The following is a 17,089-nucleotide window of genomic DNA, read 5'->3' as shown; positions in this document are numbered from 1 at the left end:
CAGCGTGTGCTTGGGAAGTAGTTCAATGCATGTGGCTTAACAATCTGAAAACCTATCACTGGTAGCTGTCACATTTAAGGATCACACCAAAGGAACCCTTAAAAAACAATAATGAAGCTAATGGAACAATGAAACTCAAGCCTTCACAAATAAAATAAGAAGAGAGGAGAGAAACTTTCCAATAGTGATAAAGTTTGGTTACAAACTTGGTTGTAATTAATAGTTATAAATCTCATTAAAAAACTTAACTGTTGAATTGCATGATTTTTATGTTCTTAATACGTATGTCAAATTTCGTGCCAATCGAATATTATTTAAATGGATTTGTCATATATAGAACTAATTGATGGGCAAAAGGAGTAAATTACATCACAAGATATGGGTGCTTTTGTAATAGGAATAATACAAAATGATAACAACTCTAAGAACAATGATACATTATTTTTGTTGCCAAATTGTCTAGTAAGTCTTTTTAACAAGGCCTTTTGTAGTAACATTGCCAAATATTGTGCTTGATTAACATTTCTTAGTTCTTCATATGGAAGAGAGAGAGTTCAAGTCTTCATTTACCCACTTGTTATAAAAAAGAAAAAAAAAAGGTATTTTACAAAATGAAGTAATTCTCAATACTCTTATTAGAATTGAAGTTGTTGTATTTAGCATATAGCTCATGGATCAAATCAGTTAGTTCTAAAATGTTTTGGACATCCTTGCCATCGGCTCAAATCTCAAGTCAACAATCTCAAGGGTGTTGACTGTATCTTATCCTATAATGTTATATTTACGTTTAGAATAAGTAAAAATTGAATTGCCTTTTTTTTTTTTTTTTGGTTTGGTGAATATCTTAATTGATGAGAGCCAATTCCCTTGATTTATGGTTGAAATATGAATGGAAAAAATATCATAACAAGTTGTGTCCAGTACTTGTTAGGCCTTGCTCGCCCGTCTCATTATTGTTCCTAAACAAAAGATGTATCTACGACTTTTAAGACCAAAATTTTATTATATAGTATACAATTTTTTTCATCCAAAGCTCTAAATTGTTTCAATAGATTTTCAAATTTATTATTCTAAACAAATTTCTAACCAAACAAATTAATTTGGGGAAAAAGCACTTCCCTGCCTTTATTTATGGGGGTAGTTCACAGTGTTAACTTTTCTGAAATTAGTAGTATCCATTCTTTTTTTTTTTTTTTTTGATAAGTTATAGTATCCATTCTTTAAATCCAATTAGTAGTATCCATTCATTAAAAGATGATTGGCCCGGCCCATTTGAAATTTAGAGATGTAAGTCATGTAACCAAAGTAGTTCATCTTTTAGCAAGGTGGTCTTTGTCTAATAATTCGAAGGGAAGCTTTGTCTTAAGTGAGAGTGGGCCTTCCTGGCTCTGTCTCTTTTCTTTGGTATTGACAATTAAAAATTTTCATTTCCTAAAAATGGATTCCATTTTAAACCCAATGCATCCAAAGTATTTTTCTTTATTTATTTATTCTCTAAAAAGGTTAGGAAATGCATTTAAATTTGAAGTCTAGGCAAAGTCTTTTTTTTTTCCTATTTCTTTTTTTTAATCAAGAAACCCAATATATTGTACCTAAATTTTATCTATTTGACAAAATGTTTTACTCAATGGTTTATTAGTTTAAGTCAACTTTTTAGCTTGTACCTTGATTGAAGCAATATCTCAAATTACAAAGAAGCAAATGACATATTGATGATAGTTTTAGCATTTTCTTTCGTATAAGAGTGTATGGTTAGGAACCAAATTGGTTATTTTTTAAATATCTTAGACCTATTTGGCAATAACTTAAACCTTAAGGGTGCCGACAGTATTTTTCCCAACATTTATATTAGACTGTAATAAAGCTTGATGTGCATAAACTCACTGCAACTAAACAGAACATCTAAACTTAAAACTCTTCCATACAACACTTGGCCAAGCCATTACATAGTAGTGTACAATGCTAGCTCTACAATAACATTAATTCCACCCAAGGTGGTACTCTTGTTGCAAGTTCCCTTGCACGAGCAGTACCCCATTCTTTCAATCTAGGATCCCTTTCGTCCCAAAACATATCCTCTGCATATGGATCACGGGTATCGATAATTATCTTCTGCAGTGACACAGCATTACTGAGTATGTACAGAGCAAGCTCCATATCAATTGTACAACCAAGAAAACCTCTCAATTCAAACACTGAGAGGAATTGGTGTGGATGTTCAACCTTCAGCACCTTCAGCTCTCCTGCTGGGCCATTTAGATAAGTTAACTGTCACGAGAACGAGGTTGTTTAATTACAAAAGGCTTAATATACCATGCAATGCTAGTACACACATTTATTAACAAGCCATCAACCAAAATTAGAAGCTAAAAATTATATGGAATTGCATGGGTAAAATGACCCTTCTTTTGGGAAAAAAGGGGGGGGGGGGGGGTTGCATAAGACTTTGAATTGAGCTTATTTCTCGATGAAATTAACTAACTTCATAACAGAAAGAAAAAATTTGCATATGATGACAATAAAAAAAAAAAAAAAAAAAAGGCCATTATGCCAGTGCAATTTGTACATCTAAGGTGCCAACCAGTTGCAGTTTGTCTATGGGAAGGAATGTGCTGTATGATCATAGGTACCTTTTACAGTCTGACTAGGCTACATCTAACCTTACAGTAGTTATAAAATACATAAATAAAAAATTTCTAAACCATGAATGCCCATCAAAAAAGAACGTGATGGTTTAATTTGCAGAAGGCACTCAAACAATATAATTTTTTTTATTACAATGGACTGCAGATAACTTGCATTTGGCAGGTCTATATACACTGAAATGCAGATAACATGCATTGGGATATTACATTTATAAAAGCTATTCATGATTAGGAGATGGATATATTAACAGCTTTTCTGAACCTCATTTATTCAACAAAAATTAGGAGGGATGTAGAAGACCAGATCTGTACAGGCCTACAATGGGCAGATTATTTGGGGTAAAAATCTTTCTATAGAGTGATTTATACTGGAGGCATGCAATCTTTCCCTTGGAAAATCATTTGGAAGGTTGAAGTCCCTATCAAATAAGCTTCTTTACTTTGACCGCAGATTTGCAAAAACTCTAACAACAGATAACTTACGCAGAAGAAAGATTAATGTTCTGGAGTGGTGTTGTACATCCAAGAAGGCTGGAGAGACTGTTGATCATTTTGTGTTACATTGCGATTATGCAAGAGATTAATGGTCTCTAGCGTTACATTCGTTTGGGGTGCAGTGGGTTATGCCTAATAGATTTCATTTGCAGGTGTGTTGGAAGGGAAGGTTAGCTAAACACTTATTGGTGAAATTTGGAGTGCAAAAATTATGTGGGATATTTGGAGAGAGCGCGCCAACAGGGTATGAGAAGGTTCTTAACAGACAATGGCTCTTAATCTTGATCCTTTTACAGTCCTTGTATGAATGGATGACTGTTTTAACATGCATTCTTGTACTAATTTGTTGATTGTTGGGACTAAGGCATGGTTGTTGTTATTATTGATTGTGGTACTTTGTCTTGACTTTGATGCCATCCAAGTACACTTATTGTGAACTAGGTGGAGATTTGCTTTTCAAAAAAAGTTAATGTACTTATTTGATTTATATAAAATAAAAATGAAGACAGTTTAATTTTTTAAATAAAAAAAGAAGAAGAAGAAAGGACCCTCCATGCCTCATATCTAGAGTCCCATGCATTTGCTCAATTGCACCAAGGGTTTCCTGACTTTCCTCATCATAAAAAATGTCTTTTTTTTTTTTTAATAAGTAATGTAGTCTTATTAATGATCAAATAAACTTTATGTTCACCAGAATGAACACAAAGTGTTAAAAAAGCACGGAATTCTCAAAATAAAAATCTAAGAGAAACTTGAAACTCTAAAATAGAAGAACAATGTGTGAAACTCCAAATCCAGGACCAATCAAAAAGAGTACAAGCAAACAAAGTTTTGAATTGATTCAAGGAGCTCTCCAGGTAGTGTTGATTTGGACCCACATTAAAATTAAACCATCTTTTGGAATGTATTGATATGTAAATTGATATTTACTACTAGCCTGCATGGGTTGGTTCTAAATTATAATTCTGAAACCAAAAGTCAGCAGGAACATAAGGGGGTTGAAGAAAAGGTTAACCATGGAAGTTAAGAGCAAGGATATTCCTACAAATGGTCATCCTGCCAGATGACACAGATATGACTTAGGTTTCACTCTTCAGTCTCAAACTTGCCTCCACTTTCACACTTAAAACTTTGAAATCAATTACGAAAACCAAATTTTATACTACTTAAGGATTGGCACAACAGTCATTGCAAATAACTATAATTGCAAACGCATTTAAGGAAACCCTAAGACCTTTGGCCATTCTTTCATTGGCCATAATTAATATCACAGTATACCAAAATCAACAGGTTTATTGTTCTCATTGGTATAGTGCACATAAAATATATTTCAAGGAGACAGATTAGGAAAAAATATTTCATCTCCACTTATTTCATTTATCATCTTTTTTTTTTGATAAGTTTATTTCATTTATCATCTTGATTTGACAATAAACCAATCTTTATTTAATCATATTACAAAAAAAAAAAACCCATCACATACCAAGAATGTGTTCATGCACCATCTAATTTCATCATCAATTTGTTTAGACTCTCCAATTATATTAAACTCCACCCAGTGTTAGTATCAACAGAATGATTGACTAACACAAGACTAGGAGCAATCAATTATAGACCACGGTGATATAAATAATGAAAGCAAACAACATTTTTATTCTTTACTCCTTAAAGCATAGTTGAACATTTGGGCCATACTGACAAAATGTATTCTCATAGCATCAGGGATCAAGTTTTGCCATGTGCTAGGATGCCACTACGCTTCTAAGTGGCATTTTCATCTTTGGTCCAATGGATAGTAGTCTCAACATACAAAAGCATGCATACTACAATCAATTAATTAGCTACACACAAAGAGACATATTAGGAACAATCCATGAAATCAATGAGGCATACTTATAATTCATCAAGATTCCAACAGGAATGGCATGCTTGAATTCCTATTCATGTCAGCATGTGCAATGGCTAATCCTAACTATGAAGCACGTTTAGAAAGAGAGATATCATGTCCATACCAAGTGCCAACCAGATTTAGTTTATTGCATCATTTTTAAATAAAATAACAAAAGATTACTAAAAAGTGCATAGAAGAAGGACAAAAAAGAAGTTTCAAGGATACATTCTTAGATAGAATAATTGTGTATGTGTGTGCTTGTGTTTAAATAACCACAATTTATGTGGTTACATGGTAGACATTCACAACTACAAACCTTAGAATCATTTATAAGCGGAAGGAAAAGTGCCATTAATGCATAAGTTCAAGTGATTAAACAAGCTTATGTATTACAAAAATATAAAAAATAATTACTTGTATTTTGCAAATTAAAATGAACAAAGGAAAATATTATTTACCTTCACCACAAATCTATGCAAAAAAGGAGATGCCTCTAATACAGAAGTGCAACAAAGGAGGGGTTCGACACCGGATGCCACTAAAGTTAGTGTCAGCTGCCTGAGATTCCTGAATATGGGAAATCTGGGGGTATCCTCAAATAACTGAACAGTTGAAAAAAAAGCATTAACAATCTTTGCTGCAAGGGAGTAAAAAGGGCACACTGTAAACAAACATAAAATGTTTTTAAGCACTAACCCTCAAAGACAGGTCTAGAGAAAGTGTCTCCACTTGAAAGAGATAACTTGGAATCTGGCTGCAATTTGTTACTAAAGAGCAAGCATATGCACGTGAATAGGATGCCTCAACAATATTAGGAACATCCCCTAGAAGAATCCTTGCTACATGCCCGTAATATTTAAATGACACAAGATTTAAAGCAGAAATCTCAAAATTTTCAAGTTTAAAACAGTGTATTACCTCTAAGTGCTTTAACATGAGCAAAGGGCCAGAAGGCTTTAAATTCACAAGAGACTCTGTGGCTTCCACGCGTAACACTTCAAGAAATGGACAATTAGATAAAACATACTCAAGAACTTCTCCAGTCACTTGCACACTATTCAAACAGAGAGTTGTCAGGGAATCAAGGTGGTAACTACGGAGAAACTGATCAGTAAGAGTGTATTGCCTGATAACTCTAATAGATTCCCTTGTATGAGCTAAGTCTAGTACAAGTCTCTTAACTTTCTTTCTCAGCGAAAATCTTATCCAATTTTCAATGTCCAATTTGAAGTGCTTCTCATTCACAGAAAAACAAACTTTGAATTCATCAATAGTAGGACCTTGATGCAATTTCAATACTTCATTCACCCATCTAACAAACCTATCGCTTTCTTCACTATAAGAGTTTATGACCTTTCTATATTCCATGAGCCATAACAGCAACGAATCATCAAAGTCCAAGCTACCAGTAGTAAATGTCCACAGATATCTCCACCTACGAGAGAGGACACTTGTTCTCGCCGCTTCTTTCAATGTCAATAGTGACACAATGGAGACTAGAATTTCATATGGCAATTTACCAAATAGATCCTCGGGGAAATCATTTTTCTTGTTACACTAAAAATTTAAACATGTGTTAGCAAAACAATAGCTTTTTTTGGCTACTTTAATCAAATTTAAGACAATTATCCCAATATTACTTGATCAAACTAATAACACAAATGAGAACTGCAAGATAAAGTGAAAAATAAAATTAGGGCAAATTGCACTTCCCTAGACTATGATGCAGTTGCAATGTCTCTCCATACTACAAAACTAAGAAATGTAACTCCTTAATTATTACTAAGATCACATTTTTTTTAAAAGAAATTGAATTTTCCATCAATTTGACGAAAATTCTAAGGGAAAAATTTAGGTACAATTCTTTAGATGAATTACATTAGGTTCCCTAATTGGATTCAAACACATGGCTGCATTAACCAATAAAATACTAACAATGTTATCTTTTCCAAGAACAACTAAATTCAATAAGTTATTGTTGGCCATGTGTAGAAAATCCAACTTTTTAAGGAAAATCATTCGATAAGTTGTCTTTTAGTTTTAAAAAAGTACAAGTTTCTTTAAGTAGTAAAACTTAGGTACATTGCCTAATTGAATTCAAACACATGGTTGCATTGACCAATAAAACACGTACCAAATTCAACGTAATCATGTGTTTGAATTTAATTGAATACTGGAAGTGTATCTAAGTTTCATCCAAATTCTAATAGTAGTGGGTAAAGTGCTTACTAGTTAAGGGTAAAAAAAAAAAAAAAAAAAAAATTAAAGAAGAAAAACTAACTTTTAATAGTTTTTGATTAGGAGAATGATTAGCCTGTGGAAATTCATAGCTGGGCTGCACTGTTACTGTTTTCGCCATTTTTTTTTTATTGTTGTTGTTGAAGGATTCAGATATAATACAATGTATCTGCAATGCAAAGAAAATATTCAAACCATAGCAGAGATCAGAGAAAAGTAAAAAGAACAAAAAATTAAACATGGCAGAGATTATAGAATAGCAAAAAGAACAAAAATTTATAAGATGTATGGAAGTAATTAGAAGAGAAATTATACATCACCCTTCACTGCAGAGAAAAGCGAATCCTTTATAATTGTACTGAACTATAAATTAGAGAACTTGATAAATCCTCAGAACAGAACGAAGAAAAGAAAAAGAAAAAAAAAGGGTGGCTTCCTCGGATTACATGGCTTTTTCGGATTGTATTTTCTTCCTACACAAATTGTGTTTTCTCTTCTCCCCTTCGGAGTTCGAACTGTACGACAGTGCGAGGTTTATATATATATACATATATATATATATATATATATATTTTGTTTAGTAAAATAGGTCCCCACAATAAACGTATTATGGTTTTTAAGTTTTAAACCTCTTATAAGTTATAACCCCACTTTATTATATTTCCTATTTTTTATTTTTTTATTTTATTTTTACCCAAACTTCTCTATATAATATATATTCCATCGTATGTGCTTTACGCGTGCAATGAAATGAGTTTTTTTTTTTTTTTTGCCTGAAATTAATAATCAAGTCTAGCATGAACACTAAGAATCAATTTAACCATATAGTTTTTTTTTTTTTTTATTAAGATAACTATACAATTACAGTGCATATTCGGAAAATAAAATTTTTTGTCTATAAAGAAGATGAGATGAAGATTATGTCAACCAAAATTTAATGAACCTTAAGAATCAATTTAATGACTGGACAAGAACTGGGGATAACTGAATTTGTTCTGAGAGGAGATTCTGAGGTAGTGGTCAACTCTCTACGTAGCAACGAAATCTCCTTTTCTTCTTTTGGCCACCTGTTGGAGTCAGCAAAATCTTTACTCGGCCCAATGACTGGTATCAGCTTCTCCCATGTACGTAGATGTGGTAATAGAATAGCCGACAACCTAGCTAGACATGCAAGAAATGTCAGAGGTTTGTCGGTGTGGGTGGAGGATGTCCCATCACACTTAGTTGATGTACTTTTTACCGAACTTGGCTGATTTTTATGATATTAGTAGTCTTCTTTCTCAAAAAAAAAAAAAAAAAAAAAAAAATTTAATGACTACAAAATTTTAGGTTTACTGATACATGCCTTCCTTTCCCGTAGTGTTGATTGTGTAGCTCTATCACAAAATGGCTCTAGCAAAAAAATTTGCATGAACAAAAAACAAATTCAGTGCATTTTTTTTTCTAAAAAGAGGATGAGGTGAACACTTTGTTAATTTCAAAAGAGAATGCTTTAAGTAGTACGTATTGATTTACAAAATGGCTTTGGAAAAAAGTGGGAGACGTTAGGTGAATGATTGTGAGATTGTACGTTTGTTTAATTAGTTTTTTTTTTTTTTTTTTTTTTTTTTTTGAGATGAATGTGAGATTTTTTTTAAAAAAAATTTCAAACAAATAAAAATGATAAATCTTTAAAGATAAGCCGTAATTGTTTTTTTAACATGTATTTTTTTTAACTGTTTTAAACTTAATTGTCATTTAAAATTAGTCTGTATTACAGAGATAATATCTAGTGGTACATCTTCCATTTAGACTTGCAATTGAGAAATAGAAATTACTTGGCTCACTAACGAGTGAGCTACAATATTACAATGCCTATGTACTAGAAATAATATAAAACTGTTTGATAAAATAATTTCCATACATTTTTTCACTTATATGTATTTAAAAAAAAATATAAATAACATTACCAAACGGCCATATTTCTAAAAAAAAACGAGACAAGGTACTGTGTCTTTTGCTATATGGCCGAAGTGGGACAAAGAGTGAGGGCTGGTTTCAAGAGCTGAGATGAGTATCTGCGAATCGCCTTCCAAGATCACCCGATCAAAACTTGTCTCCAAAGCCAACTTCAATGGCTGTGAAAGGGAGAGTAGTTTTTTGAGAGAGAGAGAAACCATAACTTGTCCCATGTCGTTGCGAATAACCACGCCCAGACCAACACAGTTTTCTGAGTTGAATAAAGCGCAATCAAAGTTTACGTTGTATTGAGCTCTATTCGGAGGTTGCCAGCAGGTGGGTGGTCGTCCCACCAGTGTAATAGTCGAAGAATTATGGAGAGCAAAGTCACGCAATCGTTCCTTAACTTGGAGTAGCAACGTACTGGTCGAGATCGAGAAACTGTGGCTTTTCCGAGTCTAAGATTATTTCTCCGATTCCATATCGCCCAAATTACCATGGATAAGAGAGCCGGGTCCCTATTTTTTGTAAAAATACAACCCAGTAAGTCAATAAACGATGCCACTTGACGTAAGCTATTGTGATTTCACAGAGGGACTTTGCTCCAAAGCTCCAGTAATATCGGACAGTGGTATAAAGCATGGATAAGAGTATTGTTGTTGTTGTTGTTATTGTTTTTTTTTTTTTTTTAAATGAAGTTGTTTTGTTGGATGAAAATGGAAAAAAAAGGGCTAAATTTTAGGGAAAAAATGACCATGAAAGGGGAAAAAAAAAAGGTAAGAGGAGGATATTTAAAAAAAATAAAATAAATTTGAGGCTTTTTATTTTGGATGAAAAATGATAAAAAAAAGGGCTAAATTGAAGGTGAAAAAAATAATCGTGAAGGAAAAGAAATCCCAAATTTTAAGAGTTTTACTTTTGAATTCAAAACGATAATAGTTGTAGATGTTGTAGAAACACGTGTTTTAAATTTGGTATCTGACGTTGTTGATTTTATTTATAAGAGAAGTCATTGTTTATTGATGAGAGTATTTTTGAATCACATAAAATTCCAGTTTAAGATTTGAAATTTTTTGAGGAATGGAATGACATTATTGACTCTAATCCTAAAACATTTGTAGAAGAAGTAATTGGTTATTGAAGGGATATTTTTGACTTTTAAAAAGTCTAGATCAAAAATGAGAATCCTGGTAACGTCATTGTTTATTGATGAAGGTATTTTTGAATCACATAAAATTCAATATCAAGATTTGATTTTTTTTTTTTTTTTTTGAGGAATAGTGTGACGTTATTGAATCTAATCCTGAAACACTTGTAGGAAATGTCATTGGTTACCAGGAGGGATATTTTTCACTTTCAAAAAAGTCCAGATCAAAGATGGTAATCTTGTTATAGATAATATAGACGAGATTAAATTCTATGAGTTCATTTAAAAAAAAAATCTATAAGGATGTGATGTAAAACTCAAGTTTTACACTCTCCAATCTCAACATATCACATCATCATATTACATTTTAATGAATATACACAACCACGCCCTCAATTATAAATTTATAATACCCTATGAAAATCTAATATAATTCAGAGTTTATTGAGATGTTATTAGGTATGATATTATGTATTGAGTTTTAAGTAAAAAGTTGATGTGACAATCACTTATTGGATAATGTAAAACAAGAGTATTACACCCTGTCTTTACCATATTCGGATTTTTTTAAAACATGGATGTTACCTTTTTTACCTTTTCTTCTCATTACTACTGTCTATCTTAATATCACTTTTCCTCTATCATTTTATCTTCCTTTATTTTTGGCTTTTCTTAATCCTCTCCTCTTATTATAAGTTTACAATCCTCCATTTCTCTCTCAATTTTTTTTTCTTCATTTTTTGGTTTGATTTTGTTTGAGTTAATACTTAATTATTTTGGAAGAATTTGAGTTTATATCAAAACACAATCTTGACTATGCTAATAACAGATCGACATTCGGTCCATTTTGGTCTATTTCGGTCCACTTCATCAATTCAGTCAGGTTCGGTCTACTTTAGTCCACTTCGGTCAATTCTGGTCTACTTCGGTCCACTTCAGTTCAATTAGGTCCATTCAGTCTACTTCGTTTAATTCAGTCCAATTCGGTCCGTTAGTTCTACTTCAGTCCAATTTGGCCCATTTGGTCAATTTAGTCAATTTTGATCTATTCAGTCCATACGATCTAATTAGGTCTATTTGGTCCAATTTAGGTCCATTTAGGTCTATTCGGTCCAATTTGGTCTACTTAGGTCTATTCAGTCCAATTGGTTCATTCGGTCTATTTCTGATCACTTCGGCCCAATTCGGTGTACCTACTTAAGAATGACAAAATACAAGTTTAGGTTGAGAATATTATTAATTATTTGAGTCATATCAATTGTATTTATATAAGTTTTGGCTATCATAATAATCTTCTTTAGAAGAATGTGACCATTTCATAAAAGAATAATATCATTCAAAAACATCAAAAGTGATAAAATTATATATTTGTAAAAATAGAGTGATTTAATTTTTGATATTGTTTAATTTTCAGGGAGAAAAAAATTATTTACAAAAAAATTTAGAGAATAAATTATACATATTTAGTATAAGTTTGATATGAGTTTTAGTTATTATAATAATCTTTTTTAAGAGAATAAAAAATTTTAAAAATTTATTTAAATAAAAATTATACATATATATATATACATATATATTTACTTATTTATTTTTCTTGTGTGTATAATCAACCCCATTCAATTCATTTAAGGACAAAATTTAGTTACAAAATTGGTTGTAACTTAAGGTTACAACTTTAATCAATAAAATAAACATTACTACATATTTTGAAAATCTAACTGTTGAAGTGCATGTTCTTTACACTCTTAATACACATGTCAAATTTTATGTCAATCGGATATTATATACTATATAATCTATAAGGTTGTATTTTACGCATAATTTTAAATTACAAAAACCAACAATTTAAACAATTTATTGATGCAATAGCTATTGATCTTTAATTTTTTGGAAATTTTGCAAGCATGGAAGATGTAAAAAGAATAAAAAGATGATGAAATTTTGCAATGATGAAATTTTTAAAATTCAACTCCAATAAAAAGATATTGAGTAAGGTTGTAACCTTAGGCTCCGACCAATTTTTTAGCTAAATTTTGTCCTTCATTTAAAAGTAATAACATCAAAACAAATGAGTAACTGCCCTAAAGATTAGATTTGTATATTCATAGCCTTAAGGTTTAGAAAGACTTTCACTTAAATTTAGCCGGATCGAAGTGGACTGAAATACTACGTTAATGTGACTCAATAAAATTGTAGCAATAATAACTGTTATGCTTAAGATTTTAAATATTACGAGTTTGAGATCTATATAGTTTTTAATAAATTTGGATTTAGACTAGGTCCTCTCAACCCTAACACATCTTTTCCTTATATGTAAGTGCATAAAAATGGACTAAAGTGGACCAAAATGGACCAAAGTGGACACAAATGAACCAAATGGAACGAAGTGGACCAAATGTACAGAATATGACTGAATGGGAAGAAGGTGGACAGAAAAGGACTGAAGTGGACCAAATAAAAACAAACGGACAGATTAGGACCGAAGTGGACATATGGACCGAATAGGATCAAATAGGACCATAGTTGACCAAATAGGACCAAGGTCAACTGAATAGGACCAAAGTGGACAGAATGGACGAAATAGAACCAAGGTGGATTGAATGGACTGAATATGACCAATGTGAATTGAATAGGATTGAAGTGGATAAAATATGACCAATTTGGACCAAATGGACCCAATAGGACTAACGTAAACCATATATAACCAAAGTGGACTAAAGATGACAAAATGAACCTATTAGGACTAAAGTGGACCAAAGTAGACTTTTGAATATTTATAATTTTTATTGCATTTTTATGGCTCATATTTCTAATTTATAATGTCTATTTTATTTGTATTTTTTAACTCAAAACTAAAGAGTTTAGCACAAATATAATAAAATTTCATACTTTTCAACCCAGAAATTAAGAAAAAAAAAAAGAAATTTTCAGCTAAACCTGAAAAGGCAACCTAAAAAAAAAAAATTTTAAGCCCAATTAGTCCAAAATGGATTGAAGGGGACCAAAATTGACCAAGTGGTCCAAATTGGACCGAATAAGACCGAAGTGGACTGGGGTAGACTTAATTGGACCGAATAACAATTGTTTAATTTTTAGGGAGAAAAAATTATATTAAAAAAAATTTAGAGAAAGAATTATACATTATATTGTTTCCCAAAAAAATTATACATTATATTACAATTACAAAATAATTATTTATTCTCACGGATTGCATGGGTCTGCGACTAGTATCCTATACTATGAAGTTATCTTGCACACAAACTAGAGTGTGCTTGGGCCTATACTATGGGTTTAGGATGGGCTTGGGCCTATACTATGTGTTTAGGATGGAATTGGGCCTATACTATAGGTTAATATTTCTAATATATCTATAATAGTTATCTTGAATATTCACATGACAAATATCATAATGAATCGCCACATGACGAATATCCTAATGAAGAGGATTATTTTGAGCTCCTATTTTGAACTAAATTTGGTTAGTTATTTCATTTTAACTACTAGTGTTTTTGTTTTACTAGATAGGTGGATTTAATAATAGTTTGTTTGATTTTACTTATATCTTGATGAATCCCTGAAAATAATGACCTATATTGCAAGGTAATCTTTCTCCCACTCTCTCACTCTCACCAAGCCTTGTTTGGAGAACACCTTCCTTAAGTTGTGTTTGAATGGCAACATTTGGATTTGGATTTGAAATCCATTTGGAGAGATAAGTGCAATAAAATGATTAAATATGGATTATGGAAGAAAGCATATAAAGCTTTTAATGTGAACAGCACATTCATTTTGGGGGCTAAATATATGGATAGCACATAATGCATGGTAGTCAAGCTAAATTAATTATACCAAAGTTAAAAATGGAACTAAAGCACTTACCTTACCTCTACTTTTTTTTTTCTTAAAAAAAAAATATTTATAAACTACTAACCTCTAATATCTTCTTCCAAAAAAAAAAAAAAACTCTAATAAATTCAGATAATTTCAATTGTTGAATCTACACTAGCTGTAGCAGACACTTGATTTTGTTCCTTGTCAACCATCCTCTTCATCTTGATCAACCACCTTATAGAACCCAAAATGTAATCATAGAGACTAAGAGCAACATAGAGCCCAATCCCAGCAACAATCCCATTTGCAATGGAATAAGTAAGTGGCATTAGAAGCATGGTTATAAAAGCAGGGATTGCTTCCTTCATATCTGCCCAATTTATGTCCTTCACAACCTTCATCATCATCACCCCAACCATTACTAGTGATGGGCCAATGGCCCATGGAGGAACACTAGAAAGTAGGGGAACGAAAAACAATGAAATGAAGAAATACAATCCAATGATCACAGCCGTTAATCCTGTTCTACCCCCTTCTCTCAACCCAGCTGATGATTCCACATAAGTGGCAACTGTTGAAACTCCCAATGTGGACCCCACTATTGTGGACCCTGCATCAACCAAGTATGCCAAATACTCACCTTCAAAACCTCCTTGCTCATTGGCATACCCTCCAATTTCAGCCATTGTGTGCATTGTGCCTGTGATGGCTAGCACATCAACATAGAACAAGGTTGCTAATGCCACCCAAACTTCACTTCTATTGAAATTGCCAAAGCTTAGAGCCCCAGCTGTGGATTTGATCATTCTGAAATCAACAACTTTTTTGAAATAATTGTAACTAGTATCACCAATTGGGGTATTAGGAAAATATGTCACTGATGTACCCCTAAACCATGATACCAATGTCACAAAAAGAATACCATATATCATGCTACCCTTTACGTTCTTCGTTAACCCATATGATGTGATTAGAAAGCCTGCCAAACTAAGCCAGAGTTTTGGGTTTCTCAATTTTCCCCCAATGCATGCACCTGTTTCTGGGTTTGTATTAGCGCAGCCCGTGAGGGTCACTAACGTCGACGAATCAGGCCCAATGAGGCCCACTCCTTGGTGCACCTGCAAGCCCACAAATGCAATGAAAAGGCCAATACCGGCTGCACAGGCGAGCCGAACCGACCGAGGTATGAGCTTAGCGAGCTTTGAGCGAAGCCCAATAGCGGATATTGCAAAAAAGGCACAACCCTCAACTAAGACAATAGCTAGTGCAGTTTGGTAGGATATGGATCCAGATCCATGAAAGCCCACCAAGTTATAGGCTAGGTAGGCATTTGGGCCCATAGCTGGTGCCAAAGCCAAGGGAAGGTTAGCAAGAATTCCCATAGCAATGGACCCAACCATGGCTGACAAAACAGTGGCAACAATGAGGTCACCTTTCACTTTAGAGAGACAATTTTGGTACCCAGCATTGGGCTTGATCACACAATCTGGGCTAGCTGTTTGGTTCAAAGAGGCTGTGCAATCAGCAATGGAGCAAGTTCCACCAGAGTCAGAGAGAATGGTGGCATTGACAGTAATGATGTATGCCATAGTGAGAAAAGTGGCAGTGGCAGCGCGTAGCTCTTTTGTAAAACAACTCTTTCTAGCTTCTAATTTGAAGTATCTCCCAATGAAGCTCTTTGAGACACAATCGTTTAGGCCTTTCTCCATTTTGCTCCATGACTTGGCTAGCTTTGTGAATAACCCCCCTCCTCCCAATTTTGTACATAGCTCAACCCCCATCTCTCTCTCTCTCTCTCTATGTGAAATGTTTGTGTGTTTATGTGGATGACATATAGGTGTTTGTGCTGATATATATGCTTTAAACCAAGGGAATCTTCTTAGATAGATATTGTTGACAAATGTGCACCATGCGACCTGAATATGGGAATTAGGCCTAAGGCATTATAAAAAGCAGTTTCTTTTAAGAAATTGGGTTGGTTGAACGTGGGGTTGTATCTAACCCATACGATATTAAAATTTTCACAACTCTTTTTCATAATTTGATGAGTGCAACATCAATTTTACTAAGACTCTGACTAAGACTAACATACTTTTATTGTAGTATAAACCAATCAAACTCTGTTAGCAGTTGTGAAAAAAATATAGTTAAATTAGTTGCGTCTTTAAATTTATTGTGACATTTATTTATTTAATAATAAAAGGGACAGCTAAAGACTTGGTTTGGCATATTTGACTCCTCTATACAGACTATACTATAGTGCTTGCTCATGGGAATTCCATGGATACAATTTTGTCACTAGTCTAATATTTTTAGAATTATTAAGTTGGCGAGTTCTTGATGGTAAAAAATAAAATGATATTAAAGATTACTCCATAAAAATAACTCATAATCTTGTTTGATTAAAAAAATGTGAACAACAATGTGTTTTGTAGCATTACTGAAATTTTTGTAGAGTAAGCACTTAGCACTGTGGACAAGGTCATAGTCTATGAATGCCAGATCATATTTAGGAGATCAATGTATAGAAGTGCACGATTGAGTCAGACCAGGTTTATTCACATGATTGCAATATTCATTTTTGGATCCATTAGCGAATCACAATTCTATTTTGGACTTTTTGTTCCTTCCAGTTCTAGCCAACACATTTAGAAGTTGGATAGAACTGATTTACTTACACAAATTTGGAAAGCTTTTCTTTCACTTGGCCTTGTGGATTGAATTTTTAGGTGAAGAATCATTGGGATGCATAATTGTAGTAACTTTTGCTGTAATTGGGATGCATAATTTTAGTAACTTTTGTTGTAATCTGATGGATATATTTAAGTTTTAGCATTCATATAGGTACCTTTTAAAGCGTATTGTTATAAGTTATAATTGAAGCGTATAACTCGTATCATAATT

At 32.8% G+C, this 17,089-nt stretch overlaps 2 protein-coding genes across 3 annotated transcripts; both read right to left on the bottom strand.

The window, feature by feature from the left end:
- Window positions 1–1,873: 1,873 nt before the first annotated feature.
- LOC115962464 (FBD-associated F-box protein At4g10400-like) lies at window positions 1,874–7,799 on the bottom strand. Of its 2 annotated transcripts, none has more exons than XM_031081305.1 (5): window positions 7,585–7,799; window positions 7,313–7,438; window positions 5,728–6,588; window positions 5,490–5,633; window positions 1,874–2,268 (listed from the first exon to the last, which is right to left on the bottom strand). In XM_031081305.1, the coding sequence occupies exons 2-5, from the start codon at window positions 7,388–7,390 to the stop codon at window positions 1,969–1,971; spliced, it is 1,383 nt and encodes a 460-aa protein (XP_030937165.1). In that variant the 5' UTR covers window positions 7,391–7,438; window positions 7,585–7,799; the 3' UTR covers window positions 1,874–1,968. The 2 variants fall into 2 exon arrangements, with proteins under 2 accessions (XP_030937165.1, XP_030937166.1); XM_031081306.1 differs by having other exon boundaries at window positions 7,590–7,799.
- A 6,529-nt stretch (window positions 7,800–14,328) lies between these two features.
- Window positions 14,329–16,005, bottom strand: LOC115966096 (adenine/guanine permease AZG2). The gene has a single exon (XM_031085438.1). The coding sequence runs from the start codon at window positions 15,964–15,966 to the stop codon at window positions 14,329–14,331; it is 1,638 nt and encodes a 545-aa protein (XP_030941298.1). The 5' UTR covers window positions 15,967–16,005.
- Window positions 16,006–17,089: the final 1,084 nt, after the last annotated feature.

The sequence above is a fragment of the Quercus lobata genome, chromosome 10 (assembly GCF_001633185.2).
Source record: "Quercus lobata isolate SW786 chromosome 10, ValleyOak3.0 Primary Assembly, whole genome shotgun sequence".
Taxonomy (NCBI): domain Eukaryota; kingdom Viridiplantae; phylum Streptophyta; class Magnoliopsida; order Fagales; family Fagaceae; genus Quercus; species Quercus lobata.
Note: the sequence above shows the minus strand (reverse complement) of the source record. Positions and strands in the feature narration are given on the sequence as shown.

Bases quoted from the DNA above. Each gene is read 5' to 3' on its own strand.
- LOC115962464 (XM_031081305.1), bottom strand. From the start codon at position 7,390: ATGGCGAAAACAGTAACAGTGCAGCCCAGCTATGAATTTCCACAGGCT. The intron at 5,634-5,727 runs GTTAGTGCTTAA...TCAACTGTTCAG, and splicing joins CTCTAGACCTGTCTTTGAGG to TTATTTGAGGATACCCCCAG. The intron at 2,269-5,489 runs GTAAATAATATT...TTCTCGTGACAG, and splicing joins TGCATAGATTTGTGGTGAAG to TTAACTTATCTAAATGGCCC.
- LOC115966096 (XM_031085438.1), bottom strand. From the start codon at position 15,966: ATGGGGGTTGAGCTATGTACAAAATTGGGAGGAGGGGGGTTATTCACA.